At 36.8% G+C, this 26,642-nt stretch overlaps 1 protein-coding gene across 1 annotated transcript in view; it reads right to left on the minus strand.

Annotated features, from left to right (window-relative positions):
- LOC139978247 (uncharacterized) overlaps positions 1–26,642 on the minus strand; it is a 116,198-nt gene that overhangs the window by 13,481 nt on the left and 76,075 nt on the right. The window contains exons 7-16 of the mRNA XM_071988254.1: positions 18,818–18,940; positions 10,235–10,525; positions 9,213–9,527; positions 8,851–8,915; positions 6,081–6,306; positions 5,779–5,869; positions 5,049–5,116; positions 4,174–4,619; positions 3,546–3,633; positions 3,144–3,220 (exon numbers count right to left, since the gene is read on the minus strand). Coding sequence (XP_071844355.1) covers positions 3,144–3,220; positions 3,546–3,633; positions 4,174–4,619; positions 5,049–5,116; positions 5,779–5,869; positions 6,081–6,306; positions 8,851–8,915; positions 9,213–9,527; positions 10,235–10,525; positions 18,818–18,940 — 1,790 coding nt within the window. The remainder of the gene's footprint in view (positions 1–3,143; positions 3,221–3,545; positions 3,634–4,173; positions 4,620–5,048; positions 5,117–5,778; positions 5,870–6,080; positions 6,307–8,850; positions 8,916–9,212; positions 9,528–10,234; positions 10,526–18,817; positions 18,941–26,642) is intronic.

A 26,642-nucleotide genomic window follows, 5' to 3' on the forward strand; every position in this document is an offset into this window, starting at 1 on the left:
CAGCAGGAAACATGTCAAATTCCACCAGGATTATAATAGAGCATAATTAATTCATGTTTGTTAAATGTTCTCAAATCTGATTGGCCTGTTGACATCAGCTGACTTTGCATTAACCTATGTATAATGCAAGGTAAACTCAATGGTGGATTAATAGTTCTAAGTTGAAAATAGAAATGGTATCTTTTTAAGCTTAATCCAGATCCCAGCTTTCTGCCCAAGCTATTTCAGGCAAACAAAGTATGGTATTATAAGCAACAAGCTCCTTAGGTGTTAACAACCCTTGGCAAAATGATCACCAAACTGAGAAAGCTAGCTTTCAGCATGAAGTATAATAACCATAGGGTGGGTTTAACAACGATAATCTTATTTAAAATGCTGGTATTGATGTGAATATAACCGCATTAAGCGGTCACCTAGGAAAAATGGCCTAACGATCCTGGTATGATCCTACGCCTATATCTGTGTGATCAAATGTTCAAGCAATTGTACTACACAAAAGTTGTTTGTTTTAGAACTTAAATTTCTTGATGGAATTGTTCACAAGAGTATGACCCAAAATTAACTATATAGCTTAGCACAGTATATAGTGTACTATACCTAGTACATATCCATTGTACACCAATGCCCTAGTGTAACTTCCTTCTCACTTTGCTATGCTTGGACAAAGGCAAGGTATTCCTTTGCATCAGATCGTTATGCTGTATAACTAGTGTTTTTCAATGAATAGTCTAATTATTGTAACATTCTGAGATGAAAATAAACCTTTTATTAGTTCTTTGTATTAATGAACAGGTTTTATCAATAGTGTACCGTGCATTTATTGCTGGGCAATGCAGGAACGGTCGGGGTGTATTGCTCAAGCAGTGTAGGCCGAGTGCATCCAGCTATAGAGTTATATCACTGTTCATGCATTACCATAAGATAAATGCAAGGTAGACTGTTAATTAACCCCTAATTCTTGCAATGATAGCTGTTGTACCCAAAGCAATACCTTGCAACCAGAAATACCACCATATTGTGTTTTATAATAGCAAACTTCTAGGCAATGACAATGTTACTATGTGTATGACTACTAAAACAAAGACAATTGCAACAGTCATAAAACATGGTATTGTTAATTCAGCCCATCACCTGCCTACCTGCAGAGATGTGTAATAGACATTTATGGTCTAATAACATTTGAGATATTAACCCAAATCAGGTTAAATTTATTGAGTATAATCACTAAAAGGAGTGCAATTATATACAACAACAAGAAAGTGTTTATTTTGTAAAGGAAAATTTTGCTGCAAAATTTCTCGCTATTCTTAAGAGTAAATTTACACATTGCTAATATATTGATCAGGGGCGGCGATCTGTTTCAAATATTGGGGGGGGGACATTTGCTTGGATGCAGGCGAATTACTATCAAAGCGGAGCGCCACCACTGGTTGGCGCGCAGTGTACAAGAAAATTTCTGTTTTTGATAGCCCCCAGACCACCGGAAATGGCTCTTCTCGGGCTTGAAAATGACCAACCAGATGTACGCTTTTGCCTGAGTACCAAGTTTTTCCTACTAGTTTTTTTTTTCATTCATAACCTTTTTTTCAAGATTGTCACCAGTCACACATCATGTTCGACCTCATCACATCTCATGTGGATCAATGCTTTTGAAGGTAATCCTATATCGTAACGCCCCACAATACCCGTCAGCCCCACTTTTCAAGGTTTTAAGCCCATTATTTCTTCAGAATTTGAATAATAAATTCACTTCAAAACTTACCCATAATGTTGCACAAAATTTCATCAATGGACAACCAATATAGAAAATCACCCTTCAATCCCTAACAGACTGGTCAAAATTGCACGAGTAGCGGGAAGTATGATGAAGAATGTCGGTGAAGGAATTTTCAAAAATTCAGACACAGTTAAATTATTGGAGTACAAATATTAAAACCTCTTATAACGGCTACTATAAAACTTTGATATCATAGAAAATACCCAAAAAATATGCTCTAGGGGGAGGGCGGTCTCCACCCCCCCCTCCCTTAGGCTATATGCACCTGCGGTTAGAAATCTTGTAGGAAACAGGCCAAATGGAAACCCAGTGAACCTATATCGATGTAAATCATATGCGTGATTGTACGTACTTACACTCATACACAAGATGCAAACCAAATTTCATTACGGATGCAGTCCGTCTAGCTATCCATTTCGAGAAAAAAAAAGTAACTACTTTCGGTCATATATAGTAACAAATTGAGACACGGTTAGACAGGCGCCTTGCGAGGAATTTGCCAAGGGAGGGGCAAAGCTTGTACCTAGACTTTCTAATTGTAGTGCCACCATAAGTTGGCGCGAAGCGCAAAAGAAAATTTTCACCGAAAATGCCTCCCAGATAGCTGGAAATGGCACTTCCCAGGCCTTGTAAGTTGCATCTAAGCATTTTCTATTTTGAAATTACTAGCGATATCATAAAAAAAATACAAAACATATGCTTAAAAAAACTATGCCACCAAATATTGGGGGGATAATAGATACTATATCCCCCCACCTAAAATATTGGGGGGGACATGTCCCCCCATGATCGCCGCCCATGATATTGATGGTCAGTTATCCTGTATATCTTTTTTTCTTCCAATCACATATGAAATTGCTCATAAAGAAGTATTTTCTGTCTCATAAATAGATGTGAACTCTAATAAAGCACATAAGCACTAATAAATAACATTAATTCTTTCAGCAAGGAAGATTTACCATGATTATCTAATGATTGATAACTATCTTTGTATGAGAGGAATATTCTTAAGTTCACATTATAATAGGTTTTAGACTTAGTTGTCTTTTTTTTACATTGAAGTCAGTTATAGTGGCTAATGTAGATGATTCGTTATAAACCAAACTCATCTTAACTTATTTCAAGATGGAATTAAAAGAGAATTAGTGGAACCAAACAGCAACTCTTTCTTACACCACAGAGCTCCATGAAGTCTCTACTTAGCATTGAACAGCATCATAAAGTATGTAGTTGAGACACTCTGTTAAGATTTCTATGGCAACTAATTCTACAGAATTGTCTAAAGCAGCTAGGATATAGAGCAGCAAGAAGAGTTGCCTCCATGTAACTGATTAAAAGCAGCAGCTATATTTTACAGTAGAATTACCTTGATGTAACTGGCATTGATATAGTCAGACCTAACATCACTGCCATCTGTATCCAACCTAACTCTTGAATGATCATCTTTGTAAAATAATAGAATTAAAAGGTAATCATAACATCATCTGTGGAGTCCAGCAGTAAATTCCAGCAAAGATTCTTAAAATGATTCCAAAAGATCCACACCTTTCATCCTTATTTTATTGTCACACGAAAAGAGTATTTGTCATTGGAAGGAAACTTCATTTTTTAAGTCTAATCTTTGGTATTCTTGAGATAATTTTGATAGAATATCATGTAATTGCTTTAAGAGGAAGAAAAACATCACGAACACTCTAGAAATGACAAACCTGTCACATGACCTGGTAACATGAAATATAACTCTAATGGAACAAGATGTTAAACTTACATGGCAAGAGAGCCTTGAAAAAATTCTTTGGTTTATTCTGTAACTTGACAGCTGCAGTCCAAGGGTGTTGCTGTCCTGTTTTGAGAGCCTGGTGTAAGAAAATAAAACAAGCTTGATTTCTGAAGCAGTGTAAACCATAGCAATCAAGAAGACATGACGAAGATAAGTTACCAATTGCAGTGTTCCTTTCTTGCTTGTGAACATAAATGAGAAAGTAACAATATCGTTAGATCTTGATATCTTGGGGCTGGATATTTATGGATTGTTCCTCTAGAGCTATGTTATCTTCACAATCATCAGTTACTCCTGAAATTAATTTTCGGTCCATTGTTTGGTAGATCTATTCTAAAAAGAAATCATATTTACAACAAAGCTTCTATGTAATATTCCTCATAGTGAAGGAAAACACTACAAACAAGTTACAAATCTTTTTAGTTCCGATGAAAGGACTTGTATACTGCATGTACACTGTACTGGTTGTAGCAAGAGGTGGGCTTAGTCTGGGGCTGCATGATTGTATTAATATTGCTTGGTAGTAAAATTATGTGAGCTGAGTTAAGGTAAGGAGATCCTGAAGTAAGTTATAATGATACTAGAAGGACTTAAAAAAAAAAAAATTAATACTCACCGTATACTGTTGGACGATTTCACTAATGACCTTTGACCTTTCTCTACCCATGAAAGTCTTATACTCAGTAATTTTCATTGGTCTTGGTGTTATTGGTTTGCTAGCTCCGAGAGTGTTAATATGAACTCCTGTGTATTCCTCAAACATATCAGGGACTTCATATTCTGTATCATCTTCACTTTGCAGGTCTGGCTGAGGAACGCTTGGTAATTTACGAGCATCTGTTTCTCCAAGGTTGACATCCTCATACTGGTAGTCGGTCTGTTTCTTAATGCCCTGACGAGGCATAGCCTTGGGTGCTGCATCAGCTGTTTCTAGGATGGTTCTCTCATACCTTGATACTTGTTTGGGAGCTTCTTTCTCAGTAAGATCTTGATATTTTGGGGCTGGAGTATTTCTGGATTGTTCCTTTAGAGCTATGTAATCTTCTGGATCATCAGTTACTCCTGAAATTAATTTCAGGTGCATTGTTTGGTGGAAGATTTAATCTGAAACATTACATGTTTACAACCAAGCTTCTATGTATTCCTCATAATGTTTTTCCTCAAATGCTATTAGTAAGAGTGGAACAACTTTATGGTGTATTAAAATGATTTCCTTACCAATAAAAGAAAAAGGATGCTTGCAGTTGATTTAGAAATCAATACATAGTAATAGAATACCTCAAATATGACACTTGTCATAGTAAGTTCAGAAATCAGGACTACAAGGATTTAGAATATCAAATCACATCGCAAAAAGACTCGATTCACAGACACTCAAGAGTGTATTGGTATTCATAGGTGAAGGGTGAACTCTAAAAACCTGATTAACATTCATGTTAACATGTTTTAAGTGATAAAGTATTTTCAGATGCTAACAAGGCACATACTCACCAGCATTAACATAATCAACATCTTGTTCATCTACTGGTTTAGATTCAGTCACACGCTTTCGCCGGATTCTGTGCAAACGATTGTTAGAAAATTGAAAAAAAAGTTGTCCAGCAATTGCATTAAATCAAAAATGAAAAGGATTGGGAAGATGTAACTTATAATATCCTTCGTTTGATAGTGAATGGGTAGATATAGGCAGGTTTTCCCTGTATTCTGAAAAGGAACTAACATTGTACATGCAGGCAGTCCCTTATCCAGCAAAAGAAAACAGAGGTGTTTGTTCCGTGGCATGTTCACTAGCACGACATCAAAGTGGAGGAACCATTATCAACCCAAAGGTCCGTGAACCATCTTTAAAAGTTTGTGGAAAACTCTTTAGGTTAAATTTCCACCCCCCTCCCCTCCCACCTCTCCCCCCAAGAAAATTAAATAAATGATGCTGATCTTTTAGGTTTGCTTCAGATCTTTTAATTAGACATGCTGGATATCCATGCATGTAGTGAGAGGTCATGCTAGATTGTGTACTGAATTGACAGACTATCTGAATTGATGCCAAACCTCCCACCACCCTTGGTCCCTACCCAGCAAGCTCACAGTCCCAACCAAAACATTGGTTGAAGCCCAGATCATCCACTTCAGATCAATCAGGGAAAGAATCAGGCCAAGGATCAGGCAGTTCGTATTTAGCTTTAATACCAAACTTAATATTTAAATATGATGGTCACCTTACCTCTTGATTATCACCACCAACAGAATAATGATGAGCAGGACTGGAATCACCAGGGCAACTAGATAAACAGGTGAGGAAGGAGGCTCACTCCCTTGAATGAAAAGTTAAAGAAACTTAAGCTTAAAGAATGGCAACTTTTACATGTATAATATAACATTATTTTCTTTTCTTTTTGTCAATGAGTATTGTAAAAGTTCACATTCATTCACAAATTAAGACCTATCAAATAGAAACTCTTTTTTTCAACACATTTCATTACATTCCCAAATTAATACTGATCCTTTCTGTATTACCATGGTTACCTGCTCTAGTCACTAAACTTCCTTCACTCAGAGCACTTTCCTGGTCTGTAGCAACAGTCACTGCAATGTTATAGGTCGTCCCTGGTTCTAGAAGTGACCCATCAATTGTAAAACTCTCAGCATTAGGATCTGTGGTTCCAGCCTCTAGTCTGGAAGAAACATCACCCTCTATCTCATAGTAAATAGTAAACTGAGTGATTCCAGTACTGCACTGCACCGTTGGTTGCTGTTATTTGTTTAAAATGAAAACACATAATGTGAACTAGCAGTAACTACACTAACATGCTTTAAAAAAAAAAAAACTAACAACCATAATTCACTAAATTATTTGTTTGCATGGACAATAAAACCAGCTTTAATTTGTATATACATATATACATATAATTTAAATATCGTTACATTATGAACAGAAGACTAGGGAAGGATATATTTAATACAGGAAATGAGAAAACCCTTTCTGAACAATTTTCTGGATCCAACTTTATTATTATTTAATAACGGTAGTCATCTGCTGATGATGATGATGATGACGATGACGATGACGATGACGATGACGATGACGATGACGATGACGATAACGATGACGATGATGATCCTCATGGTCGTCATTATGGTTGTGGTCGTCGACGTCTCTTACAATTTGTAGGACACAAGTTTGACTGATTTGTAGAGGAGACCTCCATGAAAGGTAGTCTATAGTTAGCTTGAAAAGAAAATATATACAGCAGCATATACAGAAGGAGAGAAACTCCTTCGAAATATTTTAGGATTTTTTGTAGTTAATTAATAGAGGAAAATAAATTTTAAATATTTTGAGAAATTGTATTCTGGGATTTTTTCTCTGATATTCCTAAGATAAGAGGAGGGAACAATGATCTGTGAGGAGAGGAAAAAAGAATTTAACAAATGGGAATTATGTATATCAAAAAACTTATGACAGGAAGACTGACAGGATCCAGAACTGAAGATTCTGTGAAGAGTGGCTTCCATAGGTCGCTAGCTCTTTTGTCGACCTAGGTTGGGAACCAGTAACTAGTTTGTAATTTTAATGAAGACATGTGCATACACATTATACCTATATCAAAGGGGTGGAGTTTGCTCGGACAATAAACATCTTCCACAAGGAAGGTGGAGTTTGCTTGGACTGTCAAGATTTTTTACAAGAAAGGTCTGCTTGAAAAAAAAATGGAGTTTGCTCAGACTATCAAAATCTTGCACAAGAAAGGTCTGCTGAAGAAAGTGGTGGAGTTTGCTCCGAATATAAATGTTTCACAAGAAAAGTCAGCTGATAAGGGGGTGGAGTTTGCTTGGACAATGAACATCTTTCCCAAGAATGGTCTGCTTAAAAAAAAATGGATTTTGCTCAGACTATCAAGATCTTGCACAAGGTAGGTCTGCTGGAGAAAGTGGTGGAGTTAATTTGGCCTATGAACATCTTTCACATACAAGGTCTGCTGAAAAAGGGGTGGAGTTTGCTCCGAATATAAATGTTTCACAAGAAAAGTCAGCTGATAAGGGGGTGGAGTTTGCTTGGACAATGAACATCTTTCACAAGAATGGTCTGCTTAAAAAAAATGGAGTTTGCTCAGACTATCAAGATCTTGCACAAGGTAGGTCTGCTGGAGAAAGTGGTGGAGTTAATTTGGCCTACGAACATCTTTCACATACAAGGTCTGCTGAAAAAGGGGTGGAGTTTGCTCCGAATATAAATGTTTCACAAGAAAAGTCAGCTGATAAGGGGGTGGAGTTTGCTTGGACAATGAACATCTTTCACAAGAATGGTCTGCTTAAAAAAAAATGGAGTTTGCTCAGACTATCAAGATCTTGCACAAGGTAGGTCTGCTGGAGAAAGTGGTGGAGTTAATTTGGCCTAAGAACATCTTTCACATACAAGGTCTGCTGAAATGAGATGGAGTTTGCTCCAAATATAAATATGTTTCACAAGGTCCACTGATAAGGGGGTGGAGTTTGCTCTACCAATGAAGATCTTTCACCAGAAAGGTCTGCTAAAAATCAGGTGGAGTTTGCTAAGACTATCAAGACCTTGCACAAGAAAGGTCTGCTGAAGAAAGTGGAGTTTACTCGGCCTACGAACATCTTTACAAGGTCCGCTGCAAAGCCTGTGAGATATATGAACCTATTTCTTTATTTTAAAATTACCATGTGGCAAGTGTGATTAATATTCTATTCAATACACTGCATAGGTCACTGGCTGTTAATAATGCTACATTGCAGTCTCGGTAATTCAAGTTGTACAAAATGCAACATAAAGTCTTTCCAACTTTAATAGGGTACACATATATATTCCTGTACATAATGCACACTGGAAAATGATATATCTGGTGAATATCATATTTCTTTTGCCTTAGGTTATGAGCTGGCAAGTTATTTCTGGTACTGTTAAGCACACGGCACTTGCCTATTTTAACCCCAGACTTGGCCATCTTTCAATTTTTTTTAAAAAAAAACAGAGCTTATATGTAACTTTACTGGTCCTACACCATGCTACGTGTTGACAAGAACAGTACACATGGACAATATCAACTTGTAACTTTATCTTTTAGACCAGTTGAATAACAAAAAAGGGGAAAAACAATCTACATATTGCAAGAAGAACACTAAGTGTCATCCCCTATTCATGATGAGAATGATAAGGTTTAATTGAAATTAGTCTCCTGTAAAACTTTATCTCCTATATACCTCTCCCAGAATAGTTTCATTCTGATTAACACCCCTTAATATCAACACACACAGCCAAACATTATCTTACCTGCCATGTCACAGTCACATCATTTGTAGCAGTTAAAGTTGTTGTGACCATCTGTGGAACAACTTCTGTAGAAAAAAACATAGGGAAGTCATGTGTCTTTCTCACCTTGAAAGTTACATGTACACGTTAGGGAACTACCATCCTCAGTGTACATATAATTGCTACAAGCAGTATTTAAATGGTTGTCTGGATGCTAAATATGGCTAAATTTATCAAAACTAATTGGAATGCATGATGAACATATACATATATCCAGATTTTTAGCCTAATTAAAGCATTTCTGTTTGAACTTAATAGTTAAGTCCTTATTGTTGATATTGCAGCAGTGTCATTCAACAGAATACTACCTGTAATATACTTACCAATACAGAGTGTCTTGATGGTTACTGCTGGACCTCTGGGTCCCTCTCCACCCTCCCCTTTCCTGACTGCTGCTACACTGAATGTATAGGTTCTATCTGACTCCAGACTTGATGCTGTATATTCCAATGTTTGGTCAGCCTGGATCCTTGATCCACTCATCCAATCCTGAGATGGATCCATCTTGTAGTATGGGATGTAAGCCACCACAGGAGGATCACCAACATCAGTCTCTTCATTCCAGGGTCTCCATGTAATGGTTACTGATGTAGTAGTCTTGGTTAACTCTGTAGGTGGGTCACTGATGGATGGTAACTCTGGAAGGTTATAAGTAAGACACAAGAAATTTACATTATATTTTCAATTCTTATATCTATTTACATTAAGAAATATATTCACTATAGGGGTCTCTTATGAATTCTCTCTCTATAGAGTGTGGTCAAAACAATAAGTTGGTATGACTCTATGAGAAGTAACAACCCTTGTACCTGTTGATACTTAAAATGTAGCCAAACTTTCCTATTGATATGGCCGGAATGGTGGGTTGTAATCAAAAGATAAAAAGCATTATAGTATACATGTAACAAAACATTTGTTTACATGTTAAACAACAGTTTGCTTCGAATTGGTGGCAACTCTGGATACTTGTAAACAGGAGAACATAATTACACTATAAACGTAAAATACACAAAGCCTGTGACATTGATTGCTGTAAGTATAATACTACACCATGAAAAGACACAGAAGAACTGATCATGTTCAGATACACTGACAACCTCTGCAACTGTAAGTTACTTCTTTTCTGTTAGCAGTGATAACTGGAATTGTCCAATGTGATATCCTACCACTATCATCTATTGTGTCCTCTGATATTGACAATATCATTACAATGTTATGTTCCATTATGCACCCTCTTTATACTCTGTTAACTAGAAACAAATCAAATTCAGATACATTAACCAAAAAGATGGTGATATTATGAGACTTTATGACACATCGCTGAGATTCCACACTATATACTTACTGTACACAAAGCCTGTAACATTGATTGATCCGACTATAGATGCACCCAGCGACAGGATACAGAAGAACTGATCATCTTCAGACACACTGATTACTCTGTAAGTTACTTCTCTTCTGTTAGCTGAGATGTCTGGAGCAGTATCTTGTGTTATTCCATTATTATCTATTATCTGCTCTGATCTAGACAGTCTGATCTCCAGTCTACTAACAACAGCAGTAAATCCTTCTAAGATACACTTGATCTCAACAGATGACTGAGCATTTACCTGAGATAAACTTTCACTCGCAATATCTGAAAGGACAAATATATGAATTGTAGCAGTGAGTATTTCATTTTTCTTGAACAGCTTGTATGGAATGCTTAAATTAGGGGCATATGGCAACTATTAGATAAATGATAACTTTAAATATTATTTGAGTTCTCATACTTACTAAGTTTATGAACAATAACAATTACAAAGACAATTAAGGGGAGAACTCATTTGCTATGTAAACGTAACACTGACTTGACTAACCACATTAATATGACTGTCCAAATGCAATTTGCATATGCATAAAAAGCATGACATTAAATTAAAAACTTTACATAAACAAATATATATATATATAATATAAACATTGAAAAAACAAGTTCGCTTTGCCAAGGGCTTCAAAATAGTGATAAATATCAAAGTAATAATATTAGTAACAATATTATTATTAGTCTAAAGGATTATATGTATTAAATAATACAGCGATTCTTGTGTAATCTAACTGCTAACATTAGGAAATAATTAGTCACACAAATCTTAATAAATGACTATACAAGATAGGACATCGGTTCCCAAATACAAAACTGAAGGGCAGGTTTTGTACAAACCTTTAGAAATGTTAATATCTTACAACACACTTCATAAATTCAAAGATACTAGACAACATGTGAACAGTTACTAAAGTAATGTATGTGCAACATCCATATCAGATTCCTGCAAACATTCATCTCTATGCAATTGCAGACACATGCAGTAAGGACTACTTTGGATATTAAAGAATACCTTGTGTTTTGTAATTTGATATTATGAACTGTGCTTCCTACTTTCAAGCTGCATTGCATGACAGCAACAAAACACTACATTAATTAAGTTCTCACTACTCATATGCATGTGTTTTTTTTTTTTTCAATTCAGTAAAGAGAAGTCATAGCATGCTTACAACTACATGCTGAGAAAATGTGGTGTCTTGTTCAGTGTTTCAAAGTAAATTTTCTTGACCACATTCCAGAATGCTTTAGTTGTGTATCTCATAGCCACTCACAAAAACTTCTCGAAGGTTCCAACCCTCCAATACATTTCTATAACATCGCAGATAAGTCTACTTGAGGTAAAATGCTTTGAGCACGGCTGCAGAAAAATGCCTCCTTTGATTTTAGTACATAATACTTAAGTTGAAAGTTTTCCACTTCATACATTGAAAAATCCTAAATAATGAAATAAGTGACTCCTAAAGTTACTTTATACTGTAAAAATACCAAACCTTCAATAACAGTACATACACATTGACAGTACAGTTTCATTGCAGTTATAACAACGGGTATAACACAGCAGAGAAAACTTACACTGCTTGGATTTATTGTGAAGATCTTGGCATGCTTCCAAGCAGTTTCTGAACATATAACCTTGTTTTATCCCTCTCAGCACCAAGCCCAAACAAAATCACGACCACTTAACCCTACAATATCCTTTTTCATTTTCAGCAATGCAGTTTCAAACATTATCATTACAGCCGGTCTGTGAAAGAGCTGTTTCTATTGGGAATGTCACACCACATTAGGCACTGTTAAAAAGACATGGTGCAAATTACATACCAATTTATTTACAAAATCAAAGCAAATTTGACATAACTGTTCCTTAAAAAGAGTCATAAAAAATCATTAAAAAACTTGATCACATTCATAGGACTGCAATCATTCAGTTTACTTTGAGTAAGTGTTTAAAAGATGAAAATGGCTGCTGGTGTTTATGTTAGTATCATTACATAGATGTGACAAAATGTCCTTTAGGACATTATAATTTTGCCCTAACCATATAAAGGCAGATCACAGTGAAAGAAACAAGAACAGTGACAGAGGCTACTCAAACAGTTTTGTATAGAATGTGTACTGAGTGTCTAAACTATTTGCAATTAGGACAGCCAATTTCCCATGACCCTGGTTTGGATGATTAGTTTAACAGTATTATTTATTGTTGAAATGTGCAGTGTTTACACCAGTTTCAAACTTGTATACACTGACTGGGAAAGTTAGTGAGCCTAGTAAGAATACATGTTACAGTATGGAAATAAGTTTACTATGTTTGTTTAGAAATCTGATAACAATATTAAGCCTAAGACAGTGCTCTTGGATTTCACATGACAATTTAGAGTACACCTACTGTATTTCAAAAGATGTATTTATGATGTCATATACCTACATGAAATGTATAAGGAGATGAGATATGTACTCCACCCCACATCAGATATGACAGGAAGTGTGTGTGGGCCAAAAAAAGTGCCTCAAACTCTTCCTATAAAGCAAGTCTGAACAACTTCAAACTTGGTGGGTAGGTGGTCTGATCATGTAAACGTGCACCTGCCAGAGTGATGATATCATAGATCTAAGATCTGAGGTCAAACAAACTAAAACTTGGAATTTTAGCCATTTTCTGCTTGTCAACATGGAGGAAAAGGCATAAAACCACACCTAATATAGAGAATGATGAGATAAATTTAAAATAGCCCAATTTTTATTATTTAGGGTCGATGAAAAACGTCAGTTGAGGTTAAAAAGGTCAAATTGGCCTAAATTATGCGAAAATATATACTGTAAGTCCCTTCAAGTTCAAACTAACTATGTGAACAAACGGCATACTGTTTAATAAACTTAGGATACCAAGAGTAAAGTCATGAAGGAGATGAGATCTGCAACTCAATGGACTATCTTCCTGTTGTTTTTTATCTAAAAATTTTCCATGAGATATTTATACGGTTTCTTTACCCTAAAAGGGGAAAATGTTGACACTCCTGTCCTGGGTCAGTGAGTTCCATTTGCATCCATTTATTCCCTTTCTTAAAATAAACATGAAGGTAAAATTCAAATTCGTTTGACTACTTTTAATGTAAAATCCAAGAGATTATTCAGTTTGGCTAGTTACAACTTGTTCATCCAAAGTCAAGTTTTATATTCACACAGATGTAATTCTCACTTAAATCACAAAATAAATAATTGGTCTATAATTTGGAAAATGGTTTTTGCCTCAATTGTTTTGTACCACTATACTGTAAATAAATCATTTTTAACTTACTGGTTAACTGCTTATTACAAAATAACTTTAATATAACATATAAGGCTGTGATGTTGCAACACTTGTTCTGTGATTATTTCCCCCATTTGAAATTTGTGTTGTGTTTAAGAGGCTGTATAGCTGCACAATACCCACAAAGGCAAGCAACTTGCTGGGTTCTTCCCATAGAACATTATGCAAACATTGGGTATAAGATTTCAAATTTTAACCATCATTGTTATGATAGTTACAGCAAGTTTCAAACAAAGTGGATAAAGAGATGTAATTTGAACTTCCCTAAAAATATATTTTGTTCATTTGTTTCTTGGATCAATCAATAGTTAACTAGACTTTTTAGTCTAGTTTCATGACTCACTCAGGTCTTATGATCCTTTTTGAACTGTCATGTTTACCAGGTTTCAGACATTGATCCGTGTTGACCTACATTCAGTTCTGACCTTCACCACTAACCAGGTCTTGACAAATACAGTTGTCAACTCACCATTGGCGAGTAGAATTTTAGCTTTGGCGATAGAGAATGCACTACCCTCGATATTTGGCAGTGACTCTTGGGCTAGTCAAACCCCAATATTAGAAAGACAATTGTTACAGACATTTCACAGGATGGTAAAAGGAGCACCTTGGTGAACTGGAATCAAGTTTAAGTTGATTATTGTCAATCTCAATGGGAATTGACTGTGTAAAATGGTTAGCCATCTGCACATGCACAGAGCATTTATAAACATACAGCTATTACATCATTAAAATCAAATATAGATTTTGCTTACAGGGAGAGATTTGAACCTTTGAAGTACTTAATGTGTTTTAAAGGCATTCATAAATATGTTGTACTCATATATTAATTTCTCAAAATCTTCAAAAAGTTGATTGAACATCAATATCATGACGGCTTGGTTATGTGCAGGCAAACCCTACACAGTACTAGCCGCCCAAGTAGAATACTAACAATTAACATGTGGAAATCCCAAATGTTAAAGGTGGGCTTGCTCGTAAATTCCTCGTAAATTCTGTCCTTCACACCACCCGATTCAAAAATAATATAAATACTACCCTCTACCGGTTCTTCGCTGTACATGTCTCGTAATTTCTTAGCAATCCCGTATTTATGGCTAATAAGCAATAAACGGGTTTGGCTACCTGAAGCGGTGGCCTTGATGAAATTCCTGCATAGTTTCTTGTCTACTGCAGTGCCAGTAGTATGCAGTAAATTATTACACCGCGTTTTCGTGTGTGTTGTGTGATACAAAACTCTGCAGTAGTTTGTTTATACTTTCAGAACTGTTCACGACTAGTGGGCTGTACAGTATAGGTTATGGTCGAGTTTTGCATCAGACGTAGGCTGTAGTTTGACCAGGGAGCTGCTACTCTAGCAGCTCCCTGGTTTGACTATTTTTATGCCTACATGGTGAGCAGTCGAAGTCCGACCGGTTTGGGTGCGCTGGTTTCGTAGTTGATTCACCCATTAGGAAAGCTGTGCATGCTTTATCGAATATCAAAAGTTTAGCCTATAGAAGTACAGTAACCTAATGCTATTTTACTGTAAAAACCAGTGTATTTCAAACTTTAACAGATGCGCCAGTCTTGTACTAACCTGAGTAAAGTATTTGAAATATTGTAACCGAAGTCGCGAGTCGATATTTTGTTACAGCTCAAGAAACTAATAGTGAATATAAGTCCGATACGCACTGACTCGTGTCACAAAACTAAAGCGCAAATACAAAGTGAAAAAATTTTCTGAAGTGATTACAACATTGGGTATCAAACGTATGGTCAAGTCCGTCATTTGTGAACAATTGGTATTTCATTCAATTTAGGTACGAATTATATATAGACACAGTCTGTATTTTTTATATATATATATATATATATGCATTTTAGTTCTATATCAGGAGGGAAAGACAAAGTATTTTTTGTCATATATCATATATAGATAAATATGTAAATTTACTTATATTTGGGCTCCTGGCCACGGGCCCTTTAGGCGATCACATAGCACTTGCCCTAGCTGCACCCCATCCTCGCAACCGGTGCACCGAATTAAAAATAATGAAACTTGAACGGTAAAAGGGAAGTAAAAGACGTTGCCATAAGGCAGCTCCACCCTCTTCAGAAATGATTGGCATTTGGCAAAAAGGGAATAAGAATGAACAATAAATTAATAGTTATTTCCACTGAACTACCATACTCCAGAATTGAATATCCTGCTTCTTGCTCTGAAAGGCTACCAACGAAATGCCAAAAAGTCGGCAACGGGGATGAAGGTGGGAGGGGGGTACCCAGCCCACCACGGGGCTACCCCTGCACCTCATCACGACTGACTCAAATTAAAACTCTCAACATGATACTAGTCAACCAAAAATTGTCCGAGAGTTGAACTGAAATTGGATGGAATTGAAAAAAAAATACTAGCTGTCTGCATGGATCATACTCTATATTATTGTGTGACCATATAGGCGTACGGGCTCTAGTCAACCAGGAGGAACACTGGGGGAAGGTATTTTACAGTGGCGTAGGAAGGTACTTTTGAGTGGGGGGGTTGAAGACTGATGGCCGGCCTGGGGGAGGGGTCTAAGGGGAGGGGGTGTCCCCCCCTTTGGGATTTTTTTTGCATTTCCAGGTGGTCTCAGATGCAATTTGGTGCAATATAGCACACTTCAACACCCACTCCATTTTGTAAATAATTTTGCATTTTCACCTGGCCTTAGATGCAATTTGGTGCTCCAAATGAGATTTTTTTCTGATTTGGAAATGAAAAAGGGGTTTTCTGACTTGCTGAGCGGGGGGGGCGGAATGATACTTCCGCCCCCCATATTTTTCACTGGGAGGGCTGGCACCCCCCCCCCCCCCCCGGTTCCTACGCCCTTGGTATTTTACTTGCCAGAGAAATTTAAAAATTGCCCGAAAGTTACTAGGATGATTAATTCATTTCAAACTTCGACGTCAATGAAGGACAAAAAGAACCATACAGGCCTATGCCTGACTATAAGATCATTGAACCATCACAAAGAACTACTTTTTTAGCTCTTGGGAAAACTCTGAATAATCTTCCATTTGCTGAATCCTGAAACTGGGAAGTATGGGGTGGGGGGGGATCCGTCTTGATCCGCAAGTATAGTGAACGTTCACCACAACAAGTGTGTTTAGCTTGGGACTATAGAATTGTCAACCTTGTGAACATATATTTTTGGGGGGATGGGGGGGAGGGAGTCGGCAAATTAAAAAATACAGGGTAAACAGAGGGAAGGAAATACATCAGTGCATGAGAGGAGGTGAGAGACAGGACTGATTGATCGTGTCGATAGTTTTTTTTTTATATATACATGTGATACACAAAGATAGATGTAAAATGTAGCATCGTTTCGACACTACAAGGGGGACCCTCCTCCGCCACCACCCCCACACACACCCCCCACGTTCAATATCATATCCCCCCTTGCCAACGGAAATAAACACAAGTATAAATAAACCGATACAGATATTTGTACCCGCTGTTAATCCGCAACTATTCCGGCTTGTTAAATCGTGTAGATTGACGGCTTCGCCATCCTTTACAGCTTGTAGGCCTATATACAATAATACAAAGCTGAATGTTTCTCCTTGATCGAATTTCCCCAACCTTGCCCGCCTTGAATTAGAGGGTGGCCAAGCGGCTGCTTCACAGTCATAGCTAATATCGAACAAAATGGACGAATCAATTGATCTCAATCTGGAGATGCAGATGTATCAATAGCTGCAGATCCAACGGTTTGTGAATGTCGCACGACCTGTTAACGAATGTCTGGGAAAAGTGCTTGCCCCTGTCGTATGTATGATCTCTTTTGTTCAGATACTTTCTTTTACTTTCTCTGGAATACGCCTCCATGTTTAGCAACCTTTCGTGCGTCAAATTACAATCTCGATACTGTGTTACTGCAAACTGGCTGTATTCAAAATTCGTATGAAAACACTGTGCTAACTACCTATCAACTTGAATATCCACAACACTGACCAACGTACAGTAAACCATGGAGGTAAAAACACCTCCATGAGTAAACAACCGTCCATCACCCGCGGCCATAGCTTGCAACACAATACCGTTCACAGCCAGGTACAGCTACAATCAGGTGACCACTCAGAAAAGTCATGTGAGTAAAGGGTGACACGCAAAACCACTGAAATCAAAGCCCCCTATTTCTAAAAGTATACGAGCGCCCCCACCTTTAAAATATAATACATTAAATTACTAAAACAAACAAAACAAGTTGTCACCAGTTTACTCTTGAGTTTTGCAATATTCAAATTCATGTTAATGACACAAGGCCACTTTAGGGTTGATATGCAGAAAGTCAAATTCACAATATACTGTACTGTCATTTTGGTAGAACATTTGGTATAACATTTTCATTGACAATTCAAGGAACCTTCGCATTGGTTAGGCTTCACTGTGCCCTACACTTACAATGGTAGAATAATATCAGGTTTATAACACACTTGAGGTGGCCAAACACATAAATTATTTCTTGAAGCATTTCTACATACTTTTGTCATAATTCACAAAATATAGAACAATTTAAGGAGTTTTGAGATAAGTTTGCTGTTATTGCTGCTATGATTTCTTGCAAAGAGTTTTCAGACTTTCACTCAACACTGGTTGCGGTTGTAAGAAAGATGCTATGTCAACCTTAGATTTTCATTTCATAAAAGAACGCTTTGATTAGCCAATGTAATGGAGTAATAGTTAAAGTTTTCGTGCACCATTCTGCAGAAATAGGCAAGTACAAATAATTAGGTACTGTATAGGCTTAGGACTTGCACAGACCCATGGCTACTGTATTGCTTATGCCTAGTACTAGAGGAGCAAAAATGTTAAAGAAACCAAGCGACCTTTGTAGGTATTTTGGCCCTGTTCTTAGGATTTGTTTGAGACACCAAAGTAGGCCTAGCTGTTGATTTATAATTCTCCAACATGTGTTACTTTGTCCATCACTTAATTTTGTTGGTAAAAGTTTGAAATTTCATACTGCACAGAAATAGAAGTGTCCAAAGTGCATATTACATAGTACCATGTATACTAACTTTAGTTTACAGAAAGTATTAATGTTGCAGATCTGTATTTTACTACAAGTACGGAGACTTGTACAACCATCATATCGGTGAGTGAATTTTGTGTTTGGCATAGAGATTTTTAGTCACGGTCACCAAGTGGCAAGTACTTTTAACAATATTTGTTGAGGCTTGCCACTAACTATAAATGACCATAAATAGAAAGAAACCACATGCAGCCTTACTTGCAGGACACTGGAAAACACTACAGGTGGCCTCACATCTACCAGTCTGTAAAGTACATGGCTCCTTAGTACAAGAACAGTCATTGGGATTACACTGACCAGCTAAGATAGGTGTGGTGCAATCTGTAAATGTAAAAGACAGTAACAATATGTTAGAGCACAGCTTGAAGAATGATTATACACTGATATACACACAGACGGAGAAGTGAACATAGAGGAATGATGAAAAACTTTGCCTGCTGTAAAAGACAGTAGCATCATGTTAGAGTACAGCTTGAGGAAAGAGATAAACACAGAATGGTGTACAGAGAGAATGATGGAGAACTCTTCTGTAGTTTCTTATATATTACCAATACAATCAATAGATATTCCAATTAACTAGTGCAGAAATGCTTTAGAATCTCAAGACTGTTGTTAGTTCTCAGCTAAGCTATGCATATTTCTTACACTCCTAACTGATAACTGTGTATATAAGTGACACAGACATTAGTGTCTAAACTGGGCACTTGGCCTTCTACATGATCAATATAATGAGGCAATCAAAGTTTCATCCCAACTTAATTTACAGAGTGATATAAGATACTCTGAAGTTATTTCCCTGCATTACAATTATAACAAATTTTCACATGAATCGACCAATTTGAGCTGGTAGCAAAAATGAAGTGAGGGCCCTCAATGTTACAGCATCTACACATTTAGTTCTTAGTAACATGTATTTGCATACTGAAATACTTCAAACATATGGGAAAGTGATTAAATTTCTTTCACACTCATAAAGGGTATAATCATATACAATAAAGGCATAACATGCACTACTCTTGATCATTATACTTCTCCCTCACGTGGTGCTACACCCTAGTTTAACAGCTCAGGGTGGGGGAGTCCCCTGCTGCTGAAGCATTACTTGCCAGAAAGATTATTTATAATACTCTAAACTTCTATGGAATGTATCACTGAGCCTATAGTAGGAGTCCGGGGTGGGGGGGGGGGGGGGGGGTAAGCCCCCAAGCTGCAGAACTTTTAGGCATTTCTTGTTCTCTCAGAGCAAGTTGAGCAAAAACAATACTAGTGAGAGCGAGGAATTTAATATCTCTGCAGAGTATTTCAAAGCCCTGGTGGGGGTCCATAGGCAAAGTTTGGGAAAGTTTTAGCATTTGTTAATTGATATTTCATGTTCTCTTATTGTGCCTCTAAGCCCCAAAACATGTCAGAGAGATGAATTACAGTTCTCTAGAATATATTCCATAAGCCCTTGTGGAGGTCATAGGGACTTCCACTGCAGCATCATCAGATATCTCTTGTTTTCTGGAAGTAAATTTTAAGCACCAAAATAGATTTCTATAGAGGTAAGGAAGCATTAATTAGCCTAACTTTATTCAAATGTGGAAATGAACAGTACCATGTGGAAGAAACCTTACAGTGTGGAAAACGATCAACACAAGAAAGCAGCTTAAGTGCGGGGAATTCTAAGGAATAACAATCAGCGTATTCCTATGCTGCACAATAGAAGTACACAAATGGATATATAACACCATTTACAAATGCGTGCACGTTATTATACGCTGGTCCATTCAATAACTACCATGTATGGTAACAATACAGACATTATGAAAAACAGCAATAAAATAAATAAATACACAATTAACATCCTTTATCATAACCACCAGTGGATTCCAAAAGTGTGCTTGCCAAGACATAGTCTACATTCGATTAACTGAATTAAACCATGCCAGTCCAAGCTGGTGTGTTAAATTTACAGTAAACACAGGCCAAGGCTAAGTTGTCGTCAACAAACTCACTCGGTGAGTTAAACAGAAAGAGTTTTCCTATTAAGATGAAGTGGAACCAGGTGTCAATGCATAGATTAAAACATAAATGGCAATAGAAAGAATGGATGGAAGGGAAAGAAATGAATGAGCAATTTCTGTCACTTCTCTTCTACATTTTGTTTTGTCGAATCTGTACAGTGTTCTATTATTTGACCCATCCGATAGTTTCTTCACAGGAATGTTAAAAGAAAATTCTTAGCTGGGATACCTTATTCTTTCAGATAAACATTTTGTTTGTCAATGTTTTCAGTCTACAAAACGAGAATTAGAACATGTGGTAGGCTTGGAACAACATGGCCATACTCCCATAATAGATTAAATTTGTCATATATAGTAAATCGGGGTAAAAAAAAACCACAGGGTAGTTGGGGTAAAAAAAAACCCACCCCCACTACAAGTCGTGAGAAATTGAAACACATTTTTGTATGGTGTATGTGAAAACCATGGTGCCCAAGTCAATTCTGACATACTTTATTGATTGTTACTATTCTTTTCCATCGGCGTACTGATACTTTTAGCACCGATTTTTCCCATACTCTAAAAATAGCAAATATTCAGGTTCTGAACACTGTCCTTTAACTTTATCCCGCAAAAAATATTAGAACTGATATAGAGGTTTTTGTTTCTTGGTTATGATAACAAGAGGTGTACCTACATGAATCAGTAATGTAATTACCCGCACGATCTGCCAGTTTTCTCGAATGACGTGGATTTTTTTACCCCAGGGTTTAGTGTCTGTTTGGGGTAAAAAAAGACCAGTCCTATTTTCCTCCCAAAATGGTTTATACTTATCACAGAATGTTAGACCTGCTATATGATTGACACAGGGAGTACATCTATGCTCCTCTAATTTCTACCAATATAATCATTTACATTTTTATAACTGTTGCCTGTTCTTAACCTAAGTTATTGCTATGTCAGCCTAGTGTTATAGCCTAACACAATATATGTCTGCTGTATATGGTTATCTTGTTATTTTTAGAGTCCTAAATTATCCTCTACCCTAAGTCCCAACCCCACAGTTGGATGTGATACTAATATATAGAATAAAACTCATAAAACATGGTCAATAATGTTTTAGGGGGTATTAAACAGTCTTGATAGAATCTTGCTTAGTCTCGGAAGGTGGGGTTTGTTTCCCGCAGTTTATCGTTTGGCAATAGGTTAATTCTTGCAGAACTCTATTGAAAATGCCCAAATAAAGCTTTTCTAAAGTGTGCTGAAAATATTTCTGGTGGTTTTGCGCATTTTCTTTGGTAGTATGTTGTTTTAACAGTGTGGACCTTTTTTACCCAGCAGGGGTTTTTTTTACCCCAAAAATGACTAACAGCCGGGGTAAAAAAAGCCCACCCCTTTTCTGAAATTTCTCCTTTACTCATTGTGATTGAAATTTTTATTATGGCTATTTAGGAAGGTATTCCCACTTGTCAACTGACAATGCTAAAATATCTACCTAAGCATCTACGTAACGAGTTTTATGTTAAACTTTAAGGAAACGTTTTTTTTTTACCCCGTCTTACTATATATTGTGTTACCACAGATGGCTGCTTATCAACTAGTGCTGCACATGGCAAGGCAAGTTCTCAAGAGTTAAATAGCAAATGATGAAGGAAAAAAGGAAAAAAGTAATGACAAATTCATGTATGTCTAACCTGTATCGAGAAGATACTTTGTAAGGTACTGATGTTTCAAAACCTTTTAATATTGAATTCATCGTTACTGTATTTATGAGTGGTTGGTTTCTTTCCTCATTCTTACAGAGGTCCTATTGTCTTATCTTGGGCAGAATGGGAAAGCCCTTTCCTTATAACTCAACTTTGTTTCTGAACTATGATATTTCAGCCAATGAAGAAGGACAGGATACAGTTTTATACTACAAAGTTGACTGACTAAAGACAGAAGTTATTTATTTTTCCTTACCTTTTGTAGGATATGAGTTATTAATTCTCTTGTAGGATTGTCAGTTCCAGCTATTGGAACTTATATGTCGAATTTTGTCATGTCACTCTGATCGAAAACAAATTGGTGACTAAATGAATATCATTAACTAGGATTACAGCTATTGCTTGCACGGACCAAACAATGGACTTATCACCTCTGCTGAGATGAATAGAATAAACTGAGTTCATTGCAGGGAATGCGCTCTCAGATAAACAGTGTATCCAGATCATCACCACAATTGCTAGCCTAAAAAAAAGAAATGAGCGCAATAACTGAGATTATTGCATTCCACTTTTTTCACACTATACTGTAGATGAGGGCGGAAAACAGAATAAACAGTTATGTTTATAATTTTGGTTTTGTTTCATAACTATTCTGTTGATGAATGTAAGAACACACTGATTTTGGCTAATTTTGAGACCAATTTTTGTTTTCCCCGTTCTAACCAAAAATCTCTCCCCCCTCCCTCCATTTATTATTATTATTACTATGTATTTGATAGAGCGCTCTACAAAAGATCACAGTGCTTTACAGAAACAAATAGAAACTACACAATAAAAACAAACACCAATCCTAAACACAAGCCAGAAAAAAAAAATACAAACATAACTGCATAGTAAATAAATAGGTTTTCATGAGACCTTTGAAGACCGAATACCGACAGGCAGCTGGTTCCAGAGACGGGGACCAATAACTTGAAAACATTTATCACCAGTTCTACGCTTTGAGCGTGGAATCATGAGTCTGGTGGTATCAGATGAGGAGCAGAATCTACGTCTCAAACCATCAACATTACTTAGAGGAGCATTATACAAAGAAAGAAAATCAATCAGATATCTGGGAGCCTCACCATGCAGAGATTTAAACATACAATATGATTTTGTACCTTATCCTGTCCTTCATGAGCAGCCAGTGTAGAGTACACTTTAAAAGCACTTGTCTACAGCCCTGCTGACCTTTTGTCATGTAATTGTCTTATATATCTGTCAATGTAGATTGTAGTCCAGGTGTGAAAGTTGAACCAGTGTAACCGGACTTACACAAACATCTGTACAGTAGCTGCCAATAGTGTTCATGCATGTTGAGGAGCTGCTAATATTCACACATATTACTGAAAAAACTGATTGTACATTCATCGAGATCTGTAACCAAATAGGACCATTCAGTACTTCCATATGGTTGAACTAGATTACACCAGTCCATATATAAAGTTTTTTAACCGGGAATGCATGGTTGGCTTGAATCTTATTTCTTAAATTAGACTGCAAAGTTTCCTTCCCATACGTCCACTGCCATGCTTATGTCATCTGTCCACAATATTACATCTGGCCGAATTCCTTATAGAGATCCTACATACAGTCAATATATTTTGATTAACTTTGATCACAATATGTGCCAGGCAGTACATATTGTACACAAGTATTGTTCAGTATTGGATCACATACTGTGGATATTCAGAAATCTAAGGTCAACGAGGATGCAAACTCAGGTTGCTATTTGGATAAGCAAACATATATGACACACATCACCTACAGGATCTCATCTGACACTACAGGTTGCTCTGTTCCACTAAAATAAGGTAACCATATTTTTCAAGGAACCCTGGGACATGCTACTGTACACCCCCCCCCCTCACCTTTTCACTGGCCATGTTGACACCAAAAGTTCATGTTGTGCAGCCAAAAAGTGTGTCACCATAATGTTTGAAGTTTTTATGACATTTTCACAGATGTCAGAATATGAACTATATTTTTAGACGTTGTCGACTTGATGGATATATCCCAGTTAAGTTATTGTTTTAATTTTAACATCAAGTCCATATTTGGCTAGCTTAGCTGGTACATGCAGTCTGAGCTTGAAATTTGATGAACAGTGGTACGGTGGCTCATGGCTCAGTCCTCATGGAATATCCTTGGTTGTGGAAGTAAATTTTTGTGCCACAATGGTTCGAGGGTGGAATTTTGAGGAACTCTCATTGTTTAAGTGGATGATAAAAAAAAGTTTTGAAGTTTTGAAAACGTAATCCTAAAGCAAATTAACGAAGAATAAATAGGTGTCATCGACAAATTACACCAACAAAATGTGACAAATGTCAATCGGTAGATGAGGGCGCAATAAAAAAGTCAATAATCGCGAATAAGTAAAAAGTGGTAAAGAGCTGAAAAGGGCGCCAGCAGTCCATTCGAGTTTTTCGGGGGGGGGGGGGGCACCCGCCCCCTGACTGTATGGACTCTCCGCCATTGCCCCCCTCAAATTCTCTTTGTGGATTTCTGTCACTACACAGAAGATGGCAAGGGTTATGTCTAAATTATAATAGTGTCAACTACATCAAATTCATGTTTTAAAAGTCATATCAGACTCTTTTCCCTAACACTCACACAAGCTATCAATACCCTAACATTTGTAATTTTTTTCTTTTTAGTTAACTGATGAACTTGAAACTCATTCATGATTGTTTGAGGGGTTTTTTTACCCTAAAAAACTTGACAACAGACTCATTATTACAAATGTTTATGGTGGGATATTTATTAAAAGCTGTTGATATGGTCAAACCTTGTTGCTGTACCAGAGTACCTCTAAAGTGTCAGCATACTTGTGCATCACTGACAAAGTAGAGCAGTCAGCCAGCAGACCAATGATACATTTCCAGCTACTGTATATAATGACTCAAAAGAACTGTGCTACCAACAGGCAAGAGCATACATTCAATGATTCAGGATAGAATATCTTTTTGAGACAGACTTCAGTGACTGGCCCATTAAAGTTGCAAGAGGTAAATAGAATGCAATTGGCACACTGTTATTGACTGGGTATACATTGGGGTTTGAGGGGAGGTGGGGGGGGGGGGATGTAACATTCATTTGCCTATAATGTTATTCAAAAATGGGAATGTAGCATTTTGAGGAAAAACAGTAAGAACTATTTCATCTTTCAAATTTCAATTCCTTTGAATTGTGTAAGACTATGCTGAATTCGACCACAAGTTTGAGACTGACTTTTGATATCCATTCTTCTCGGGAGATGGCCTCAAATATGGCAAGCCATAGGTGCAATAATTTGATAAACCGAGTTTATTGCTCTTAAACTCTATTTTTCAATAAATAAACTCAGTTTATCGAATGGATAACCGTGTTTATCGCAATAAATTCAGTTTATCGAGCGAAAAGCATGGGTACCTCGATAACTAAGATTATTGGCAATAAACCAAGTTTATCAAATGGGAACTATGTTTTTCGCTCGATAAAACTGAGATTATCGATAATCTCTGTTTATCAGTTCGATCAACTCTGTTTTTTGATATTTTAGCCCCCCAGATTTTGATAAACTCAGTGTATCGACCAAAAAACACAGTTGTTTGATAATATGGCACACCACATGTGCAATAATTTGATAAAATAAGTTTGTCGTGTCCTTTAGTCATGTCACGCCGATCAAAATTTCTTTTGTGAATAGCATTATCTAGGATTACAGCCATTGCTTGCATGGAAAAAACAGTGTATCGTGATGATCACCACCATTGGAAGCCTAGACAAAAGGAAATGCATGCAATACTAGCGATTATTGCATTCCACGCAGCTGAAATGTAAGGTTTCTTTCACACTATACTGTATATGTACAGTAGAGGTAAAACCAGGAATGCTTAGTTTTCAAATTTTAGTTTTGTTTCATAACTATTCCGTTGATGGATGTAAGAACACACTGATTTCTGCTAATTTTGAAACCGACAGTTAATTTCCACATTCTGACCAAAAATCCCTCCCTATACCCCTCCCTTTAAAGTATCTACAACCCTGCTGACAGGTGTGTAGAGAAAAAGGAAAAGATAACCTTGTCATGTAATTGTTAAATTCATCTGTAAATAACTTTGATGACAATATGTGCCAGGCAATACATATTGGTCAAAAGTATTCTTGGGTATGAGATCATGTACTGTATTCACTACTGTTTTTTGTTTACTGTGGAAGGGAAATAATTTCCTTTCTTTGTTTTCAGATTGACCTCTGTTGACTTTTGAACTTGACAGAAAAGAATAGATTTCTTGTACTCAATAACAC

This window comes from Apostichopus japonicus, chromosome 2 (assembly GCF_037975245.1).
Source record: "Apostichopus japonicus isolate 1M-3 chromosome 2, ASM3797524v1, whole genome shotgun sequence".
In the NCBI taxonomy this organism is placed as follows: Eukaryota; Metazoa; Echinodermata; class Holothuroidea; order Aspidochirotida; family Stichopodidae; genus Apostichopus; species Apostichopus japonicus.